The sequence below is a fragment of the Lacerta agilis genome, chromosome 13, assembly GCF_009819535.1.
Source record: "Lacerta agilis isolate rLacAgi1 chromosome 13, rLacAgi1.pri, whole genome shotgun sequence".
Classification (NCBI taxonomy): Eukaryota; Metazoa; Chordata; class Lepidosauria; order Squamata; family Lacertidae; genus Lacerta; species Lacerta agilis.
The window spans coordinates 42,267,350-42,290,988 of record NC_046324.1 but is presented as its reverse complement, the minus strand read 5'-3'; the positions used below and the strand labels follow the sequence as shown (position 1 = coordinate 42,290,988).

Here is a 23,639-nt window from a genome sequence, read left to right as displayed (position 1 = left end):
GAATTTCAAAGGGGAGAAGTCATTGCTAGGTACAGAGGGTGTTTCACAAGTGGGGTGCCATACCACCCAATATTATCAGCTGCTCCTTACAGAATATCTTGAGAGAAGCTCACATTTCTGTCTCAGCCCCTGGATGGAGTGCCATGGGAGAAAGGGAGTCGTTTCACTGCCTCCTAAAAAAAGTTGTCATTGAGATTACTCCTACAGCTGCTGGCAGTGCATTGCAGGTGGAAGTCAAAGTCTCAGGAGGCCAGTTGTCTTTCAGGAAGTTCAGGCAGATCGTGTTGGCTTGGCTGAAGCTATTTCTAAAAATCAACTTCCTTTTCCTGTCTACCCTAGGAAAGAGGATGTAGCCTTTTTTTAACAGAACTTCCAAAATCACATGCACCAGGGATGAGGAGCCTGTGGGCCTCTCCAAATGGTGCCTGCTTCTCAACTCATAGCTGGGGCACAGAGGGCAGCCTAGGCGGTGGTCATGTTTGGGGAGTTGCAGCCCAGCCTGATCCACTGCCGGTAGGCAGCTCCTGATAAGATTGTCCCTGTCGGAATGCAGCCATCCACAAGGCAGGGAAAGGCTTCCAGCGGCCAAGTTCAAAGTCCTGCTTGAGTGCTCGGAGCTACGTTATGTATTTACAAAGATCAATCAGTGTTCGAAATAGCTGCTGAAATCAGGGGTGCAAGTATTCCACTGACACATTCTCCTTTTTTCCAGGTGGTGTTCTTCAGACGTCAAGTACACTGCAAGCTGGTCAAAAGAAACCGCCTTTGGTAATATTTTAATAAGCCCCAAGATGATAACTGATCATATGCCAGACGTCGTCCTCAAAGCTCTAAATAGCTTGGCTCAGGAAAACGCACCTTGCATTTCTTGTCGAGCGCAAGGAGACTTTTCTACAAACATTGTATAATTGAAGACAAAGAGCACAGCAGCCTATCAACTGTGTTTTGGACAGGCAAGGCCTTTCGTACTTAACTCATGCCCCAAAGGTAGGAGCTGAGCGGGGCAGGTCTTCAACATTTTCAGGACGAAGCAGAGGACACACTTCTTTGCATTGCAGAGATTTTTCTGGGGTCCTTTTTCAAGGTGAGCTGTTTCACTTTTAACAGAAGCAAGTGAGCCCGTCGTGATTTCTAACCATCTATAGCAAAGGCTGTGCAAAGTGGCGGCTGCTACGGAGAGCCGCGAGGCTGATGGGAAGGAAGGCAAGACTAGCTAGTGTGACCATATAGGTTCATACTTTACGGTCTACCTCTGCCTTACATCTGTTTCACATAGCAGAGCTGGCCACACCGCCAGGTTTATAAAGCACTTGTAAAAAGGAGACATGGGAAAATGAAAATATTAAATTGAAGACAACTCTACCACCATTCTGGATATACAAAAGTGACACCCCCACCCCCAAGAGGTGAGCTGAACTTCAGCCTATTATTGGCACTTTCCTTCATGGCAGAAATCTTATTTTCTTTGCTGTTGAAGGAAGCCTGCATTTTCTATAACTTTTGTAGGCTTAAATGCTATTTGGGTTCATGTGCAATATTTGTCTACTTTTGCTCAGTGCTGCTGAATGTGCATTTAATTTTATAGAAGGGTTAAATCCTTGCTTATGGTATTATTCCACATTGCCCCATTCTAGGAGAATTGTGAAAGATCATTTGGACTAGCTATGTAAAAAAAAAGTTTCAATTTTAAAATATTCCTACTTGCAATCTTGTACTGTTAAATTGATTGTGCAGCAAATGATGTCACTAAAATGTTTTACTAAATGCAAGTCCTTCAGAAACTGCTTGCCAAGCAGAATCAGTGTTTTGTGATAGTATTTGTTCATAAATTTAGGTTCCAACTGAAAATGGAAATAAGAGATAATCTTGTTGCACTATGCCATACTTTGGCTTGTTTCATCTTCCAAAAAGAAAATTGCTACTGTAGCAGTGGTCTTGTAAGCAACACTTTCCCTCCTAAGGAGCAAAATGTCAGCCAAGTCCTCATACTTGGGCCATCATGTTGGGAGCCAGTGAGAGTCCAAATCTCTGGAGGGCATCAGGCTGGTCCAGAGCAAGGGGTACCCTTTGGCTCCTTCAGCCGTGTCAGGTTAGTTTTCAGTAGAAAATACTAAGAAGCCTATCCCACAGTCTGGATCACAACAGATGGGACGTATTCCTTAGCTGGGCTTCTCTCTCTGCTCCGCCAAAGGGATTTCTTTAAGGTAGTGGTTTAAAACGTTATCACTTTACCTTGGTTTTTTTACATTTGAGATTGATGACTGAAGTGGAGAACAAGTTGAAATTAGTGAAAGCTGGTACAAGTCACATCTGCACAGCAAGAACTCTGGTACTTGTTTGTAAAAGGGCAATCTTTGTCAAAATCAAAAAATGTTGTTTTCCCCCACATGCAGATGCTTCCAAGCATCCATCTGTAACCCACTCCATGGTGGGTTATGCATCCACATTAAAACAAAACTTTAAAAACAAAAACAAAACACAAACTTTACTGAGGAATCCAGTGATCACAAATACTGTCCACAAACCACAAAGGTTAAATTTGTGGGCTTTCTAAACCCTCCAACACAAGCATGACTAAAACCAAACTTTCCATATGGATGGAATGCACCAATAGGTAGCAAAGTCACAGTTCACCCAGAAGCCAATCCAGCTGCATGCACACAATGGCCAGACTGGAAAAAGGCAGTTGTATCACCCTTTGCGCTGCAGGGCTTTTGCCCAGAGTCTGGATCAACTAATCAATCTGTGTCCATAGATTCAATCTATGAGTGGTTTTCAACCAGTGTGCCGTGGCCCCCTGGAGTGCCTTGAATGATGGTCAGGGGTGCCGTGGGAAACATTGACCTCTGTCCCTCTTTCCTTCCCTCCCTTCTTGCATCTCTGCCTCCCAAAGGCTTGCACAGCTGTTTGTTGCTGCTGCCTTGACTATAACCTTGGCAGGTGTATGGTGCCTCTGGGGCTGGCCAGGAGGTGCTGGCTGCCAGGAGCTGATGTGACCTCAGAGTAAGCAAGCCAGTCTGCCAGCCCTTACTCTGTAGGGAATGGACAGACAAGTCCCAGGCCCCTGTGAGGAGGCACCTCTCTTGGCAGCACAGAGATCAGGGGTGGCAGCAGTGGCTGCCTAGAGGACTCCCGAGGGGAGGGGAGGCTGAGGGAACACTCCACAAGGGAGGGTGTTTGAAAAAGGGTGAGAGGCTGCCAGCTCTGCAGGCAAGGGCTGACATAACTGGGCTCCTGAGCCCCACAGGGGTGCCACAGAAAGAAGATAGTTAGTCAAGGGAGCCGTGGACTCAAAAAGGTTGAAAACCTCTGCAATATATGAATTCAGTTCACAAATTCAAGCTCGACCACCAGCGTGATTCAAGAAATTTATTAAGTCATACATGCAAAACATACTGCTAAATTGCATTACCAAAAAGATCAATGTAAAAACTTCACAATCTTGCAAACTCCATTTATTTTATCTTTTTGTTCTAGTAGTTGAAAGGTTGTAGTTCAATGTTGTGTTCTTGCCAGCATCTGGGATGTATGGAACATGGTTAGCACTAGGTTACAGAACCTCACATACCAACTGCCATTACTAGATCAATCAACAGGAGGCGAGGTCGAAAGGGCGATGTCAGCATTAGTAAAATTACAGCATGAAGTTGACTGGCAAAAATGGTGACATTAAAGAAAGGTGATTAAGGTGGTGTGAAATATAAAAAAAGTACTAGAAGTGGTAAATCTGCTGAACATGATTTTTACATCAAGTCACCTGATAAAGGAAGCCTTTCAAAAAAGCATGTATACTATTATGACAGGAGAAGGGGGGACAGAAACAAGGCTATGCTTGAATATATCTAAACTACAAAAAATGCAAATATATCAGAAAGATTTTAAAATACAAGTTATATTGCTCAGGAAGAAGAAATTCTACAATAAAGCATCTAGCAAGAACATGTGAGGGAATGACCAGTTCAAAATTGTAGCAAAATGAATGCGTTACTGGAAAATGCAAACAAGTGATCTATAAAAAAATACCAACCTCCCCCTTCAGTTACTGCTTAGTTGCAACAGAGGGTTTCAGTATACTGGTTTTATTACACACGAGAGAAATCCACTGAGTTTAACCAACTTGTGGACATTGTAGTGTAAATTGATCTTTACAGTGTCAAAATACTGTTGGGCAGTTTCCCTTGACCAATCCAGGCATCTTTCACCAATCAAAGCAATATACTGCTCTCAAGGAAGACAATACATTTCAAGGAAAAGTTTAAATCACAGTCCTTAACAAACAGGAAAACTTTTTTTTAATTTAAAAAAGAGGGAATCTGTATGCTGTCAATTATTGCGGTTGTTCAGGCATGAAAAAAAGATACCAAGACCATCAGTTGGATGAGTGTATTGAACAGCAGCATTTTCCTACCAATAGGATATCGGAAGGGAACCTATAAAGTTTTGCAATTCCTAATAAACATTAGTATTTTTAGACACCTGTTTGTCTTAAAAAAAAAACCCAAACAGGTTGCGTGCTCCATCTACAAAGCACAACAATACAACATAGATGAGCAGGTAATTTGGCAACACTCGATTAATCTGAGCAAAGGGACTTGGGGGGGAAATAAGGCTTTATATAGGTTTGTCTTTTTTTTTTAAAAAAGGATATCTTTAGTAGAAGAAAAACAAAATCTAACTTTTTAAACAAAGGGGAAAGAGAAAGTGATGATTGGTTCAAAATTTCTGATGTAAGAGAACTAATTTTTTTTTAACAGAAGAACTTGGCATTGTTGTGAATGCTCCATTGTTCCAAGCAAAGCACAGAAGGTTCTGAGGAAGGGGCTGGGACTGGGGGCTGCATTAGAGTAGCAGACATTTTCTCTTCCTCTTCTTTACAGGAGGGGGGCAGAGAACTGCTCGAATAGCTTCGTCAAAGACTGTCTTGAGGCCTCGCTGTGTAAGTGCTGAGCATTCTAGGTATTTTACCGCACCTGCAGAAAAAAACCAGAACAAATCTGAGCTACTTAGAAATCCAAACATCCCAACCCTAAGGAATAGCAAGTCAAAATGGAGGCTGAAGTCCACCCCCCACCCACTGAAAACCAAATTCTACAGCCCTTCAACTGAATTTATGTTCTACAAGAACTATTAGCGCTCACACAGATCAAAGCCCTACCAATCTCTTTTGCCATGGCAAGGCCTTGTGGGTAGGTGATGGGAGTCAGCTTCTTCTCCTTCAGCTTTTCAATGGTGTCTTTGTCATCTCGGAGGTCAAGTTTGGTTCCCACTAGGATGATTGGAGTGTTAGGGCAATGGTGTCGCACCTCTGGATACCACTGGAAGGAGAAAAAGGGGTGATTAGCTTCTCTGTATATGCAGACAGAGCATGCATATTTAGAATATAAAACAAAAATACAGGTATTCGTTGGGTTGAAATTCACATCAATTCTCTGCAAGTATTAGGCATGACCAACTGTATACCAAATGATGAGCCTCCAATGCATTAAACAAGCTTAAGAGCCACCCCCTCTACTTCTAGCAGAACTGTTCCAAGGACCCAGACTTTCCCTTTCATCAGCTAGAACAGCTAGATTTATTTACAATGCACTTGACGTTTTTTAGGATGAAGCATATCCTGCCTGTAGCTTACAACCAAACATACATGATACAAAAGGAATGGAGGGGGGACTGGAAAAACAGAGAGGACTGGCACTATTTATTTTATTTTTACAAAATAAATTTTACAGCACAATAGATGTCCCCCAGGGGGTTAACAAAATAAGGACACAGTTCAGGGAGAGAAGCCAAATGACAGTTGGTTCCAGCCAAGCTGATGGGTGAGAGCTGTGTAGTTCTCTCTCTCATCCTGCTGCATCCAGGTAGAATGGCTACCCAGCAATTCTCTCAAAGGGTTTTCATTCCTAATAATAATAATAATAATAATAATAATAATAATAATAATAATAATATTTATTTCTACCCCGCCCATCTGGCTGGGCCTCCCCAGCCACTCTGGGCAGCTTCCAACACAATATTAAAATACAGTAACTCATCAGATATTAAAAGCTTCCCTTAACAGGGCTGCCTTAAGATGTCTTCTAAAAGTCTGGTAGTTGTTGTTCTCTTTGACATCCGGTGGGAGGGCATTCCACAGGGCGGGTGCTACTACCGAGAAGGCCACCTGTCTGGTTCCCTGTAGCTTGGCTTCTCGTAATGAGGGAACCGCCAGAAGGCCCTGGGCGCTCGACCTCAGTGTAGATCGATGGGGGTGGAGACGCTCCTTCAGATATACTGGACCGAGGCCGTTTAGGGCTTTATAAGGTCAGCACCAAAACTTTGAATTGTGCTCGGAAACGTACTGGGAGCAAATGTAGATCTTTCAAGACCGGTGTTATGTGGTCTCAGCGGCCGCTCCCAGTCACCAGTCTAGCTGCCGCATTCTGGATTAGTTGTAGTTTCCGGGTCACCTTCAAAGGTAGCCCCGTAGAGCGCATTGCAGTAGTCCAAGCGGGAGATAATCAGAGCATCCACCACTCTGGCAAGACAGTCCACAGGCAGGTAGGGTCTCAGCCTGCGTACCAGATGGAGCTGGTAGACAGCTGCCCTGGACACAGAATTAACCTGCGCCTCCATGCACAGCTGTGAGTCCAAAATGACTCCCAGGCTGCGCACCTGGTCCTTCAGGGGCACAGTTACCCCATTCAGGACCAGGGAGTCCTCATTACCTGCCCGCCTCCTGCCTCCAAAAGCCAGAAACACTCCGAGGAGGTAGTTGCATCGTCCAACAATCTTGAGTAATAGCTTTATTATATCTTACGCAAAGGAGGTTTGCCATAAACTTTCACATTTGATGTTAACACAAAATGGCAGGGGAGTTGATACCAATTTTGTTTTTTGTTTTTAAAAATGGGAGCTACCAACATGATTTTTGCAGATGAAAAAGTGACTATTGCATTCCAGTTGCTTTTCAAATGACAGCAGCCCAAAGTATCAAAATTTGGCATTCTAAGTTCTGACACTTTGGGCATTCATATTTTACTTCCAAAAAAAATAGTTCTCAAATGCTGCAGAATAACAAACAAAACCCAACCACTTACGTTTAAAATAACAGTTATGTATATTCAGCCTGAAATATTTCTTTTAGAAACTAACACTTGCAGTTTTAATTTGAGGATTTTATTACAAACAAACTAAGCCACTAATTTATTTTACTGCTGTAAAATAATGAAGGTTAAAAATTTGTGGAAAATCTCCCAAGGGAAGAAAAGACAAATGTTTTTCACTCACCTTTGCACGGACATTTTCAAAGGATGCAGGACTCACAAGTGAAAAGCAAATTAAGAACACATCCTGAAAAACAGTATTTTAAGAATCTTAGTCTCTGGTGGTTACTTTCCAGGTATAACAAATTTTCCATATAATCAGACTTCTAGTTCCACTCGTGGACATTTCCAGTTGCTAAAGCTGAGCCAGCAGCACAGGAGCCCCAGAACCTCTTTTTTCTTTCCAGTTAAAGCTGCAATGCAATATTAAAACACAAGAAAATCCTGGAAGAACTTAGCAACCTGAATCCTAACCCTGTATCCCAGTTACCTTCTAACCCAGGGGTCAGCAAACTTTTTCAGCAGGGGGCCAGTCCACTGTCCCTCAGACTTTGGGGGGGGCTGGACTACATTTTGAAAAAAATATGATCAAATTCCTATGCCCCACAAATAACCCAGAGATGCATTTTAAATAAAAGGACACATTCTACTCATGTGAAAACACTCTGATTCCCGGACTGTCTGCAGGCCACATTTAGAAGGCGATTGGGCCACATCCGGCCCCCGGGCCTTAGTTTGGGGCCCCCTGTTCTAACCTATTAATTTATGCACTCACATCATTTGGCTCACTATCACACTACTTTAGGAATCTCCTGGGGGAAATTGTTGCCGTTTCCTCTAATCCCAATATGGCTGCTAATCTGGCCAGAAACTGGAAATATAATATGCCTCTTTTATGCTGCTTAGAAGCATATTTAAATATGCTTTCCTAGAAGTACACCCCAGAGTTCATGAGGACATATTTCCTAGCAAGTATATTTTAAGCTGCATCTTCAATTTTACTATTACTAACCCAGTTCTTCTCTTACAGACCAGGGGAGGTTGGGGGCTGGTGACTTAACTAGAACAGAGGCACTGCCTACTTCAAGAAACAGACAAGAGCAGCCAGAGGAAAGCTGACTGTAGAATTGTAGGAAAAGCTCCCCTAAGCCTATGTGCAACTGATACTGTCCTGACCCTTCTGCTCCAATAGGTCATGTGTCTGGTTTACAGCAGGACTGGCTAGTCTACAGCCCCCCAGATATTTGCTTAAACTCCGATAAACCCTAGGTCAGGGAAGATGGGAGCTGAAGTCCAACAGTATCTAGATGCCACAGGTTTGCCACCCCTGGTCTACACAAACATCAGGTGGTGGCAAAACCTTTCCTGGACCACAGGTGTGAATGATTTTTGTAGGGGGGAAATAACACTGTATGTAGGAAGTTAGCATGGAAGGAAGAAGAATTCTAGCATGGCTTCCTCCCTGAAATGATGTCCCCCCCCCCCTTTCTACAGGGGAGTATTCAAACACCACCTATACGTGGTACAGCCCAGGAACAGTACAGTGGTACCTCCGGTTATGAACTTAATTCGTTCCGGAGGTCTGTTCTTAAGCCGAAACGGTTCTCAACATGAGGTGCGCTTTCGCTAGTGGTGCCTCACGCCGCTGCCACGCCGCTGGTGTGTGACTTCCGCTCACATCCTAGGGCAAAGTTCGCAACTGGGGGCATCTACTTCCGGGTTAGCAGAGCTCGTTACGCCCGAAGCATTCGTAAGGAGGACAGTACGTAACCCAAGGTTCCACTGTATTACCATCTCATCTGCTGTTTGTGTAATAGACCAACCCTCCCTTATTGCTCCAAGTGCTCTGAAATTCCTGGAACTCAAATTCAGGATAACATCTTAGGATGCAGCAGTATACCTCGTCCTTAAGTAGTTCTCTGCTGATGTGACTGCTAGTCTTAGAAGCTAATAGGGACAGTTTTACACAAGCTAAAGTGGTAGTCAGCTGTCATGCATCCCCAACAAGTCTTGAGCACCCAAGTTCCATTTGCGAGCTCCTGCTTAATTCTTCACATTGGGAAAGTCGTATTTTCTGCTCTAGCCTCCTTCACACACCCTTCCAGTTTACCCCACGTACAGGTAACAACTTGGCCACCAAAGAATCAGAGGCCCTTTGGAGTGTTAGTTGATTGGGTTGCAGCTCCAGGCTGTTAGGTCAGCACCTTGACACCTCCAGAGTTTAGCGCTTGCAACAATAATCATCCATGCAGCAGGACACCTGGTGAAGAGCAGTGCTGTAAACTCATGTGCTCCCATAGCCCCTCTGCAGCTCCTCCAGCTTGCCAGATATCGAAGTGCCTCTTGTCCTTTTCTCCTTCCACCAATCCCAGACACTCCGTGGTTTTCCCGTTCAGGAAAAAGGACTAGCTGAAGCCTTTTGAAGTAAATGTCCTTGGTACAATAAGAGTCTGGTCTGATGTGACAGCTGTGGTTTGTTAAATAACACATTTACTTTTAAGAGAAGCAGAAATTCAAAGGATGTTTGGGACCGTAAACTGGATGGGGCACCAAAATATGGTAAGCCAATATTATGGCAGCAGCAGAAGCAGCAAAAGAAGATGAAAGAGCTTGGAGCATAATGGTTGAAAGTTTTACATACACAGAACGGTTGACGTTTCACCCTGGGAGTTAATTCCTTACCATTCGTTCCTTCAACCTAGTAATAGCATGAAACAACTTAAGATTAGGATAGACTTAAAAGAAAAATAAGCCCTTTGCTCATCATTTTCCACTTCTATAAGGTCAACATAGTACAGTCCTCCTGGGGATGTACTATGTCAGAAATGGATGTAAGCGAACCGCGTGATGAAATCTTTATATAAAAATCAATAATCTCTCCTTTACCTGAAGGAAGTTGGTTTTTCTGAAGTGTTCTAAGCTGAGTTCTTTTCTATATGTGAAGAGGTTGAGTTTTTTTTAAAAAAACGTTTTCACTGATTTTCAGAGGAGTTAATTTTTTGATGCAGAGAAGCCTTTGGGCATGCCCCCCCCAGATAGATGTTTTCTGAACTGAGGCATTGCCAGGAATGATCGCCTTTGCAAGTCAACTGAACATGTAACTCCAAGCACAACAACATTAAGCATGAAATCTACTGAAATCATGGGTCCCCAATAAGGATATTTATAATTTATTATAAGAAGGTGCATTTGCAGAACTTTCTAAGAAATCTGTTTTAATTGCAATAGGAAAGCTCTGCCAATTGCTGGAGGCACATGATGTTATAGGCTTCATCACATTTGGCCCAAAGCATTGCAATGCCCTTCCCTGAACTTCCAAGTATGTATTTACATGAGCACGTCTGGAAAGTAGCTAAATATTTTGGTTTCAAAGCACAGAAAGGTGATTTAGGTTTGCAATATCCAAGTCTTTTGGCAACTTTATCCTTGGAAAGATGATTTGTTTTCTAGGTGCTATAGCACCTAATTCATCTTTAATTTGCATCTGGCCTAATAACAGAGGACAAGCCAGCAAATCCAAGTAGGAACAGACACTTGGACACTATAGTCACTGATCTCTTTTCATCAAGGCTTAACACAGTAACTCAGCTGCACGTTTGAGGTGTGCTTCTTCCTCATGATTTTGTGGTTGCCCCAGATGAGTCACTCTGCACTCTGGAGTCTCTCTTGGAACAAAGAACCCCTTTTTGTTTTCCTTCTGGCTTTTCCGGCAGCTCTCTTGGAAGCAGCAATATAGCCAATGAGAATGTATTGCCAGCCCCTTAGTCTCAAGCCCTGAAAAGAAAAGGCCCTATTTTGCTGTTTCACAGAGCACATGAGCAGATACAAGGAACAAAATCTGATTTTTTTCAGAAATGTAAAGTAGTTCATGAACCAAGCTGGGAAAGGTCACACAATACTAAGAGCTTGGCTTTTTTTTTTTTTTTTTTAAAAATACTTTCTTGAATGGCAAGAGTTAATTTTTTACATTAATTGAAAGCACTAGGGAAAAGCTCTGCTCCCTTTCTCTGAAGTCCGTGAACCATTATCTATTCATTTTAAAATATGATATAATGACTTGAGAAGTCTGTTTGAATTTCTGCTGAGCCATAAGGAGCAGAGGATGCCCTGGGCTAGGCACTCTCGCTCAACTTGTGTTCCACAATCAGTGACCTAAGCAATTCCACAGCATGAATGAGATGAAGAAAAGAGACTTTCCCTCTCAGTCTATGCACAGGGCAAAACTGTAAACCAAACAACAATCAGGAAGAAATTCAATGAACCACTGTAGGTTTGGCCATTACTGAAGATTTAGGGGAAATTATTTGCTTCCTGTCTAACAGAGAGCAATACAGGTATGTTCCATTCAAAGCTGCAAGATTTGCTGGAGCTGCACAGAACGCAAGATCAAAATTTAATGCAGCAAATGTAGTTACCCATCAAAATGTACCTATGTATTGGAATGTGCTTACAAACAAACGGATTACTTATATACACCCTGTTCTGTTGCTTGTTTGCTTTTATTCTGGGTGCGGTTTTATTTAATTCTTGATTTTATCTATGTGCAATGATGTTTTGTTATAACCCAATTCATTGAACAATAAATTCTTCACTTGAAATCAAACCAATCTTAACCTATCATACAGGAGAAAAACAAATGCTAGCTAAGAACAAGGAATTAACCTGAGTAATTAGTATCTTTGGGGAAGTGGAATTTGGAGGAGCTGAGATACAGTAGCTGCTCATCATTCATTCTGTACTCCCTGCCCCCAACAGCAGGAACGGACAAATGGCAGCACAAGAGCAATTCAGAAGGCAACATGCAAGGAGGCTGCCAATATATTTCGTGCCCAGTGCTGCCAATACATTTTGCCCCTACTACTGCCATCCAGATCTACTCATTTCAGAGCTATAGCCTTGCTCACATTTTCATTTAAATGAGCCCGTGTCACAATTCATCTCTTGCCCCCCCCCCCCCGGTGAAAAGCTGAACATCAGTGCTTAGCAATGATAGTGTCAGACTGTGCCTGAACAGCAAGAATGAACAAAGGCTTCTTTTTAGCTGGGTTGCTGACCTCCCATCAAGGGCCTTGCTGATGAAACTACTTTGTACCCTAGATTATTTAACAGTGGCGTTGTTCTGGAATATTCTAAGCAGAGCACAGATCGACTGTAACCATTTCGGCAGTGCCGTTCAGCCTTGAGATCCAATGGACACTGTGCTAAATCAGAAACTTAAACAACGAGCTCAGCCAAAGGAAGGAATGGATTGTTCTGGGGGGGAAACTACTAATGCAGTCTCAAATTCCATTCTTAAAAAAATGGAAGCTGCAGAGCAACAACTCCACAAGAAGAGCAAGCTAAACATTTTAGAGCATTTTTGCATGTTAAAAATGTAATGTTAGCAACAGTGGTTAAATAGCAGCAAGGAGGCAGAAAGCTTTTGCATTAAGGAGTTTTCAATTACAGTACAGAACCTGCATATTAAGGGTTAGAGATTTTGACACCTACCGGAAGATCACCTTCACAAGCCCCATAGAAACAAATGAGTCATCATGCAGAAGTAAAAGCTTATGCACAAGAGTTACACCAGGATGGCTTCAGACATGGTAATGCTGCACAGCCAAGTAAAGATGAAGTTGCTTTCATGTTTGGCTGGCAGCACGAGATCATGTCTGAAAGGAACCCGTGGAAGAAATTTGTGCAGGCATGTTGTCTGATAATCCGGTACCACCTGCTCAACTGGCTGTGCAAGACATTACACCTGAAAATGCTATTGATGTGAACTTACACAAGAGGCATTTCCAGGAGCTCAGTCAGATTTCTTCAGATGCCAGCGTCTAACACAGCTGGCTTGGGATTGCAGCGGTAAATTAGAACTGGTTGGAAAGTTACCAAGAGACAGACAACAATTAATGGGAAGAGTTTGCTCAACAATTGTTCTTTTGAACTCTGCTTCTCACATAGCTGCTACTAGCCCCTGCTTAGACCAGCAAGGATTAATGCAGGCTTCACCATAGTCCCTGTGCAGTTTGTTAAGTGTCTTGGCATGTTGGTTCAGCACATTTTACACTTAAAGTGAAAGCATCCTTAATCTTCTGCAAGCCTGCAATTAGACTTAGACACACACACACACACACACACACTCACACACTTCAAATCTTCCACTATAAAAGCTTACTGTCTGCGGGTAAGATAACGGGCGTAGTCTGTCATAGTCCTCTTGTCCAGCTGTATCCCACAAGCCCAGATTAACTGGCTTTCCATCAACCATCACATTGGCAGAATAATTGTCGAAGCTACGGAGTGAGGGGGAAAAGTTAGTGTATTCTCTTTAAACCCTATCCCTCTGTGCATCACACTGCTGTCACTTTAGAGCAGGATTATCACCTAAAGGGATTTGCGTGGCACCTTCTCCACTGAGTTTTAGGTGCCACGTATGTATATTTCACATACTGGTATATAAAACACTTTAAAATGTTTTGTTACATGAGGCTTAATCCACTAGAAACAACTCCTGAGCAAGTCTCATTAAAGCAAATGGGATTTATGTAAGTTCATGACTTTGCTCTTCTACAGTCTTTATTTGCTTCAGTCAATGTTGCTTTCCCCAAATCCTATACCTTGCATGCCATTTAATATTGCATCCAAATAACTTGTTTCCAGATATGCTAGCTTTTCACGGGCAGGCAAGCATAACACTACTCCCTTCTGTTTGTAGACAGTAGGACTGAAATACAATTTAAAGGGTTGTTTCTCTGGTTACAAAGGGACAGACACATTTTCCATCACCTATGCATATCCTCAGCCTCTGGCAAACACACCCTTTCAGACATATAATATGACTGAGGTAAACACACCTTTTCTTCTGACATGCTAGGAGCCAACTAATTCAAAGCACACGGGTGTCAGAGACGGCTGCTTACAAGGTCTGAACAATTAGCTGTGTGTTTATGGCTGTGAACCAGTGGTCAGAGATGCAAGTCCAACTCATGCTTAGCTACCAAGCTCATTGGGTGTCCTTGGATACAATTTCCTTCAGCTCAACCTACCTCACTTCACTATTGTAAAAAGAGGGAAGTTAAGTGCTCTACAACTCTTTGGATGCAAAAAAGTGCTAAAGATACAAAAGGAAATACTTACACAGTGGGTATATATTCTCCAGGAAATGCATTGGTTGTATAACTGATGAGTAGGCATGTTTTACCTACAGCACTGTTGAGAGAAAGAAAAAGTCCCGATAAGAGCCCATTCACATGATAATCTTTATTTTCATAATATATAGGGGAAATGTGAAGTGCATTGTTTCATCTCTGGTTTAGACACTGAGATCCAGCTCCGATGGCCTTCTGGTGGTTCCCTCAGAATGCGAGGTGAAGCTACAGGGAACCAGCTCTGAGGGCTGTCTCAGTATGGTGCCTGCCCTCTGGAATGCCCTCCCATCCGATGTCAAGGAAATAAACAACTATCTGACTTTTAGAAGACATCTGAAGGCAACCCTGTTCAGGGAATTTTTTAATGTTTGATGTTTTATTTTGCTTTTATATTTGTTGGAATCTGCCCTGAGTGGCTGAGGCAACACAGTCAGATGGGTAGGGTACAAATAATAAAATCATCATCATCATCATCATCATCTCCTCAACCTATCAAGTTTCTCCAGGGCTGTTTTTGTGAAGTTGGTGTTGAGATCCCAATTTCACTAGTTCTTGATTAGAGAATGAATCTGTACCACCACCATATGAAATCACCTTCCACGTTTGTTTGTCTCATTCAATCTTTGCTCTGTTAATCTTCCCATTAAGGTTTATTCCCATATTAAAATTGTCCATTATTGAAATATTCCTCCATCTTCAGCAGGGGTCGGCAAGGTTTACCTCACCTGGGCCGGTTCACTCCAATGGAGATTCCTCTGTGGGCTGGATTGCGAGTGCACGCCTATGATTTCTGGTGCTGTGGAAGCAAGTCCCCGTGCTGCACCGGTTTACTGCAGCGTGCGGGGACTCGCCGAGCGGGCAGCTCGTGGGCCGGTTAAACGATCCCCGGGGGGCGCTTGTGGCCCATGGGCCTTAGGTTGCCTACCCCTTATCTTCAGCTTTCCAATTTCTTGCTATAACCTGTGTAGCTGCAGCTTAATGGCATTGTAAACATCTCTCTATATGGTATATCTGAATTTTGGTCATCAAATAATAGATAACAAGCCTTGTGTCGGGGAAGCAGATGTGTGTGCTCCATCCATGTACTTCCCCAAACATTATCACTTCTTCATACTTCACATGGCCAGGTAATTTTCAGGTAACATCTAGACCAGGAAACTATGGTTACCAGGTATGGAAAAAGCCAAGATTTTAAACCACAATTTAAAGTTAGTTTAGGATTGTTGCTTATTCTAAGTCTCTAAGTTTTTGGTTTAAATGTAATTTAAGACTTCCGGGGTTAATTTTGAGTCTTATTAAACCAATACAATCATACCTTGGTTTTCTAACAGCTTAGTTCTCTAACGTTTTGGCTCCCGTTTTGGCAATGGTGATATTTAATGGTGAATTTTAACTGTTGAACTGTCTTCTGAAATCCACTGGCTATTGCTCCTTCCTCCAGTTTCTTCTAGCTTTGTTTGTTTCTTTAAAAACTTCAGATTTGTAAGAAAGAGGGAATGTACACATACTGCTAGATCAGACTAAAGGTCCTTCTAGTTCAGCAGCTTTCCCCTCAACAAGAGGACTTTAGAAAGCCCACAGGCAGAACATGAAAGCAATAACTCTCCTGCACGATAATCTCTCCCCCACCTGCAACTGGTATTCAGTGACATACTAGCCCAGTTTGAACAATTGCTAAACTTTCAAAAGACAGTTTAACAATTTAAATTCAATACTAGAAGAACTTTTCAACTTGCAATCCCAGCTCCAGGTCACAGTCTCTTCAGCTTTCTTAACTTGAGTGGTGAGGTAATTGCTTTGCAATTACTAGTGTTTGCAAAGTGCTCTGAAGATGAAAGTCACTGTGTAAGCACAAGGCATAATAGACATTTGTGGAGAAATCAGGCATTGCCAGGTGTGGTTATGTATCTTAGCACTCCTTGAACAGCCTGTTATAGCTGTTCCACACATTTCAAAGCTTGGAATATAGCAGACCTATCCAGACAACAGTTCACCTCAGAGCTGTATCCAAGAAAGATCCCTTGCCACAGGGCAAAGTATATCAATGGCGGGATCTCACCATTTCATTTATGTGAATGCAGAATCTCAGGTATCGTCCTCTGGGATCAGAGAGATGCCACATTAAAGCAGTCTCTGGTTTATTTATTAATTTCTCCCCACAACAGCAAATAATAAGTAAAGGGCAGCCAGGAAAGAGCATGCATGCAACACTAAGAGTGAAGTAGTACCTGAGCTGGTCCAGCACCTTAAGACCAATGCCAGTAAGGTAGCATATATTCACACACAAATGTGCACAAATTTAATTTTAGCTAAGACAGTACCACACAGCACAGATATATTTCAGGGTTGGGGAGTGTGGCAGAAAAGCCTGAATTTTATTATCAAGAAAACACAGGAATCTGAAAGCATAATAGTTGATCTGCATGTCATATTAAACCAGTTTATTTTAAACCATGGCTTAATTTGAAGAAGCAGCACAAAACCACTCAAACCCATTTTGGAAAGTGGTGAAAGATTGAAGTCTAGCACAGAAGGATTAAGAGCTGCCTCTGCCGTGGCTCTATAAGCACATCAGGCAATTCCACTAAAACTACCGGTAATAAGGAAATGCCAACAAGAACAAACAGGTCCCAATGGCCTCAGCTCTACAGTTCTTCCATTCTAGGCTTCCTGCCTTCTCAGTTTGCTGGCTCTTTGCCCTATGAATCAGTTCTGCACAGATATCCCACTCCAAAATGAAGGTTTCATCTCCTTAGACTTCATAATGATTCACTCAATTCAAGTACAGTAAATGTAAAGATTTGAATAGTCTCAGTAAACCGAACTCCTCTCTATGGAAAAATGTAGGTGCTAGATGTGCAACTTTTTAAAGCATAGAATTAAGTCAGAAAGTTGTAAGTTAGGTAGGTGAGCATTGTTTCAGCTATGCTCTGCCTGACCTACTTGCACTAACCAAATTAATGATTTGATGGCATGATTAGAAAGTTTTAAATAAAGATAGCATTTCCTTCCTACTCTGCAATAACTTTCTAGTTTTGTTCTAAAAAATTCCCCAAGTTAAAAAACAAAACAAAACTTTTACATGCACTTTTTATTACCATAATATGGTTTATTCAAATACCCTTAAGTGCACTGTGCTGTGTCACAAGTTAGACCTAAAACAAAATATTTCACTATAAAATATTAGCCTCTTGATAGTAATATTATTATAACAAGACATTTCTGCATGGGTTACATACATTAAGTCATTATTTTCCAATGAGCCAATGGATGATATGAAAAAGGTTTGTGACAATGGCACAGTATGGTAAATTGGTGGGAATATACAGCTTTTTGAAAATTTCACTTTCATATTTAAATTGTAAGCTCTTATTGTTGGAGAATAGAGCCACAGAACTCAAAAAAACAACAACAGAAATGGAATAGTCTCCTCTAACTACTCTCATCCAAATCCACCCATCTTTCCACACCATCCCAATTCTCACCAAGAAACTGTTACATGCCTATACCTACATTCAAAATGAATAACCTATTCAAAAGAAATAGACCAAACAGGAAGGGAGTAGTAGCAGCATTATAGGTAAAGGAAATGTACACTTGTGAAGAGATCCATGACTTGGAACATGGAAGGCAAATTGAGATTATATGGGTAAAAATCGTAGGAGATGAAACAACAGTGGCCTTACTGTGTGTGTCTGCTATAGGCCTTCAAGCCCGACTGAAGACTTGGATGATGCTTTTCTATAGTAGATTACCAAACATTCAAAAATGAGAGACACAGTAGTCATGGGAGACTTCAACTACCCTGACATCTGTTGGGATTCAACTCTGCCAAGAATGTTAAGTCCACCAAATTTATCCATTTCCTCAATGACCAGTACATTTCCCAGATGGTGGAAGAAGCAACAAGGGGGTCATCTATCTTGGACCTATTCCTGACCAACAGGGAGGAACTGATTGATAAAGTGGAAATACTGGGAACACTAGAGTAAGTGATTATGTCCCCTTGGGTTTCATGATACAGAGGAAAGGGAAAGCAGGGTGTAGTGGGACATGCATTCTGAAATTTAAGAAGGTCAATTTCAAAAAGCTTAAGAAACTACTGGTTGATATCTCATGGTCAGAAATACTCAAAGAGGAGTCCAAGATGCTCGTTTCTTAAAGATGCAATACTGAATGCAGAAATGCAGACAATTCCAACAAGAAAGAAAAGTGGGAGGCATCTAAAGAAACTGGTGTCGCTACATAAGGAGCTTACATATGAGCTGAGATTTAAGAAGGGCATGCATAAGAAATGAAAGAAAGGGGAAATATCATTAAGGAGGAGTATACATGAGTAACCAACAGTTGCAGGGAGGTCAGGTGGCCAAAGTTCAGAATGTGCTCAGGCTTGCAAGAGAGGTTAAAGATAATACTAAAGGTTTCTGTGTCTATGTTCAAAGAAAGAGGCAGAACAAGCAAGTAGTTGATCCTCTGCGTGGAGAAGACAGAGAAATGCTGTTGGGTGGTAGTGGAATTGTAGTTATGAGCATAACCACCATAACACTATGCCTCCAACTCCCACCTCACCACACTGCTCCTGGGTAATACACATTGTTGATTGTACCAAAGTCAACATAATATCAAGGTGAATCAACAGGGTCATATTCCCCAAATAAAGGTTATCAATCAGGGCAACCAAGGCTGTTTCAATGCCAAAATCCAGCCTAAAATGGGCCAACATCAGGCTTCCCCAAACTATACCTGAAGAAGTATCTGAAGAAGTGTGCATGCACACGAAAGCTCATACCAAGAACAAACTTAGTTGGTCTCTAAGGTGCTACTAGAAGGAATTTTTTATCATATTATAGAGATAGCAATGGTGATATGCAGAGCTGTTATCTGTACTTCTCAGAGAAGCTACACAGATTTGTTGTAATGCCCAGTTATAGACAACACAGGATTTTTGTTTCTATTTTTTAAAAAAAATCTAACGGGATAAGACTAGTCTTGTTTTCCAGCTGGCCTCCAATGCTCCTCTGAGCTGACATCTAGAAGAGGGGGGAAAGAGACACACAAATGATGGAAACTGCCTTGTCTCGATAATTGAAAAACACCAGAGAGTTGAAACACACATACATTTTGGCATAATCTTTATAACAGAAGCCATGTGGCACATCAGTTTGGAGAACAAAAAAGGGTTCCTCTGTGTGTGGCACCTTTATGGAGCACTATCAATGCATAAACATATTTTCAAAACTGTTATGTGATGGGATAAGCAAACATTACCACTGTGTAATCCAATACTAGTAGGATCACCTAAATATATACACTTGTACCCAAGTTTTTGTAATCTACAATAACCAAGAGAAGCCTTATGTTTGACTAGGACTATAGAAACGTGGGGTTAAATCCCTATTCATCCAAGAAGCTCTCTCCCTCTATTCTACTCACAGGGCTGTTAGGGGTTGACAACAGAAGTAATAAATAAACACACAAACTGAAGTAGGCATAATTTCAATCGCAGAGACCACAAGAAGTCATCCTATGAAGCTGAATGGTGGGAGACTCAGAACTCACAAAATAAAGTACTTCTTCACATAGCACATTGTTAAAACTATGAAATTCACTACTACAAGATGTGGAAAGTTGAAACCATCTGGTAATTTGAAGCCATCTAAGTTGGTGGCAAAGCAGAAAAAGAGGAGAATAAGACTATCAATGGCTACTATCTTCTATGTCTATGATCAGAAGCAGCATATTATCTGTATGCCAAGTTGCTGAGGAACAGCAGGAGCAGAGAGGGTTTCTGTCTGCATGTCCTGTTTGTGGGCTTTCCAAAAGGCATCTGGTTCATCACCATAGGCAACAGAATAAGCCTTTGGGCTGATCCAGCGGGGCTCTTCTGTTCTTAGAGGGAAGAATAGTTTTATCTGTTTATTTGTTTGTTTGTTTTGTTGTTGTTAAATTTATATACTGCCCTATACCCAGTCTCAGGGCGGTTCCCAAGATAAAATTACAATATAAAAACACAAAATACACAATCAAAATATAAACAGAAACAACCGAATAACCCTTTTTCTCCAAGTTAATTGTATCAAGTTAAACTCAGTGAAAAATTCAAAAAATGTGTTGATCACTTACCCCTCCATATGTATGTATGAAGGTTATGGGAAAAGTGAAGACTTCAGAGACAGAAGTTACTAGCTTAAGTCATTGTTATATAAATGCTTATTTATTTTTTTTATTTTACACCAAATTCATCCCAAGGGCTCCAAGCAAGCAACATGTCTTACTTCTGAGCAAACATCAGGAACAAGCCAATTCATTCAATGAGATTTACTACCTAGAAAATATACATGATAGCACAGCCTTGAAAAACTTTTGAATGATTTTAGGAAGTGGGTTTCCTTTGTTAACCTCAAAACAAAGCAGAGGTTTGACACCAGTACTACAGCAGGCAAAAAGCAATTCATACAAAGCCCACAAGACTAGTCACTGAATTTTGGAAGCATAATCGTATCTAATGATTGCAATAAATCTACACCTCACTGGAATCTACACAGTTAACATTATTGCCTCAGTTCAAAACTTGCAATGCCAGATGTTAAAGTCTCATTGTACATAAGCATCTCTTTAGATATTACCTTCCTTTACCACAAAAGCAAATGCTGACCCCTTAAGTCTTGGAGCACAGTTGCTGCCAACACACCTCCCATGAAAGGAAACCCCTCCCTTTGTATAGGTACCTCTAGAACTGCTGGGTGCATTGTAGTTATTCCCCCTCTATGTCCAGCCCTCTCCTTACTGCTGGAGTTAGTGAATACAGTACTGTAAAGTTCTGTGGCACTTCTGTGGAGAAGCTGCTCAACAGCAAATGGCTAGTGGCTGCTCTTAGCAGCAGTCACCCCAACATCAGGAAGCACCCTATGTTTCATCCTAGTAGAAGCAGCGTTATCAGAGGGTGGGTGGAGAAATTCCTCAGGACTAACCACATACTACATGTTGAAAGAATACCTAATATTAGGAGCAGCTAGTAAAGGGGAGAAACGAGAAGGGGGAAAGCAACAGTCCTATGAACTTCCTTGGGAGTAGCACAAGACTTACGCATGTTACGCACACTCATTTATGAAACTAAGTTCTAAGGGGGTTCGTCTGAAGCAAAGATAGCCTTGCTGGACAGAATCACCCCACGTGCAAAGTCCTGCCCAGCTTGCATGGACAAACCATGGCGACTAGGGATACAACCCTCACAGTTCTTACAAGGGAGTAAGGTCCTACTGAGCACTGTGGCAACATCTGGATTCTAGTTGTGTTTACTCAGAACTATATTGAAGAATTAAGAGACTGGCAGGGGGTGGGGAGGAGAGCCAAACTCCGCATACTCGGGTCCAGGAAGAGAGCGTCCCACCCCCACATAGCCAAAAGGCACGAAAATACAAGTGGAGATTAGGGTTTGGCACAAGACGCCCATTCTTCCTGGAGTGTGTACTGTATGTGTATGTATTGGGGGTAGGGGCACAGAAATGACTTCTATGTTGGATTGGGGGGGCTGTGCTTATGCATGTATTTGGAGGCGCACAGAGGGGGGGGAAACCCATTTCCGTGGGGTTCTTTGGGGCGGGGGCATATTAAAAGTATACTCCCTTCTCATAATCCCAGAGACCCAGCATTGGACTCCGCTGCAAACCTTCCCCCTCCTGCGCCTCCTACACTCGGCAGGAAAAAGTCGCCCCCTCAGCCTGCGCTATCCAGGCCCGCCCGAGTCAGAATTTTCCCTTCTTCCTCCCGCTGCCGAGGCGGGGGGCTGGAGGCGAGGGCCCTGGCAACCCAAATATGCGGAAGGCCGGACAGGAGAGGAGAAGGCTCATATCCTGGGGTCAGGATCCGCGGCGACTTACCCGTCTCCCACCACCACACACTTAATGGCCTGCATCGGGGCGGCTGCTGCTTCTTCGTCGTCGTCGCCGGTTCCTGTCGCTCGCCGAGGAGCCCGCGAGGCGTCGTGGCGGGGCCGGAGGCGGTGAGGAGACCGAGGAGGAAATCCCCAAAGGGCCTCGGCTCTTTCCCGTGGGAGGAGATGAAGTTGACTGAGGGAAAACGGTCACGGCGCCGCCGGAGCAACGGCCACCACCCAAAGCGCGGGGCGGGCGAGCGGAGCCTGTGAGGAAACAGGAAGCGGCCGCTCCGCTCACATCCGGCCTCGCGGCCTCGCCCTCTTCCCTCCTCATCGGCGGGACCGCCTTCGGGAATGTCTCGCTGGGCCTGGCCTCACTCAAGCCCCGACGGAAGTTGGACGGCGAGAGGAGGTGGGGGCGGGGCGGGGTAGGGAATGGCGTCACGTTTCGGGCGCGCTCGGAACGACTTCGGGGAAACTCGGGTCAGTAGGACGGGGTTGGCCGTCGTGTTCTTCTTTAAAAGACACTATTCGGAGAGCGCCCCTCCCGGCAGCATTCGGAAACGCTCGGTTTTGCCGGTCTTTCGGGAATATTCGGAAGGACTCGAGGGGAGGTGTCGAGTTGGCGGCGGCGTTCGGCCAGCGTTCGGTTCTTCGCGCCTCGCCCTCGGACAGTATTTCCCCCCTCCCTGTCCCGCTCGTCTCCTGTTCGGACATTTCCGTTGCTGGCCGATTCGGACATTGGCATCGGTTGAGGAGGGGTCGCCATATTTGTGCTACTAACCTACTCAGAAGGCGCGAGGGGAGCTGTGGGCACTTGTCAGGGACGGTGACGGTTTCCTCCGTCGTAACCATTTTTCTTTAAATATATATATACAGTATGCATGCTTAAGTGTATGTATTTTCTACTCAGTATATATTTAATATAAAACATGGATGATTTCCTTAAGCGCCCCATCTAAATCCCCTACCATCTCGGGAAAAAGTGGTTTTAGTTGTAGTGAAAATGACATGCAATTTTCATAAAAGGACATTAAGTTGATTAAAAACGACTCGCCATAACAATATTGTCTTTGCCACTATTTATTTTTATGTTTATGTCCTACTAAGGTGTGCATACTCCTTCATGGATCACTGCCTTGTCGTGGCGAAGGGGCTTGAATAACTCAGGGAAGCTATGAGCTATGCCATGCAGGGCCACCCAAGATGGACAGGACATAGCGGAGAGTTTAGACTAAATGTGATCCACCTGGAGAAGGAACTGGCAAGCCACTCCAGTATCCCTGCCAAGAAAACTACATGGACAAAGACAACAGGCATAGAAAAGTTATGACGCTGGAAGATGAGCCTAGCATAGTCGAAGCAACTAGCATGAGTTTGGCCAAACTGCGGGAGGCAGGGAAGGATAGGGGTACCTGGCGTGCACTGGTCCATGGGGTCACGAAGAGTCGGACACGACTGAACAACAACAAGGTGTGCATAGCTCTCCCCAACATATCCTCACAACAACCCTGTGAGGTGGGTTAGGTTGAGAGTGAATGACTAGCC

At 43.0% G+C, this 23,639-nt stretch overlaps 2 protein-coding genes across 4 annotated transcripts in view; one reads left to right on the top strand and one right to left on the bottom strand.

Annotated features, from left to right (window-relative positions):
- DAGLB (diacylglycerol lipase beta) overlaps nucleotides 1-1,852 on the top strand; it is a 30,898-nt gene extending 29,046 nt beyond the window's left edge. For both annotated transcript variants that reach the window (XM_033167094.1, XM_033167093.1), the window contains exon 16: nucleotides 713-1,852. In XM_033167094.1, the coding sequence (XP_033022985.1) occupies nucleotides 713-908 (196 nt within the window). In that variant the 3' untranslated portion in view covers nucleotides 909-1,852. The remainder of the gene's footprint in view (nucleotides 1-712) is intronic.
- Nucleotides 1,853-3,355: 1,503 nt separating this feature from the next.
- On the bottom strand, nucleotides 3,356-22,218 carry RAC1 (Rac family small GTPase 1). 2 transcript variants are annotated; one of them, XM_033167988.1, is made up of 7 exons: nucleotides 22,096-22,218; nucleotides 14,205-14,276; nucleotides 13,243-13,360; nucleotides 9,724-9,780; nucleotides 7,267-7,329; nucleotides 5,156-5,315; nucleotides 3,356-4,970 (listed from the first exon to the last, which is right to left on the bottom strand). In XM_033167988.1, exons 1-7 carry the CDS (start codon nucleotides 22,128-22,130, stop codon nucleotides 4,840-4,842), a joined length of 636 nt encoding a protein of 211 aa, XP_033023879.1. In that variant the 5' UTR covers nucleotides 22,131-22,218; the 3' UTR covers nucleotides 3,356-4,839. The 2 variants fall into 2 exon arrangements, with proteins under 2 accessions (XP_033023879.1, XP_033023880.1); XM_033167989.1 differs by lacking the exon at nucleotides 9,724-9,780 and having other exon boundaries at nucleotides 22,096-22,198.
- Nucleotides 22,219-23,639: the final 1,421 nt, after the last annotated feature.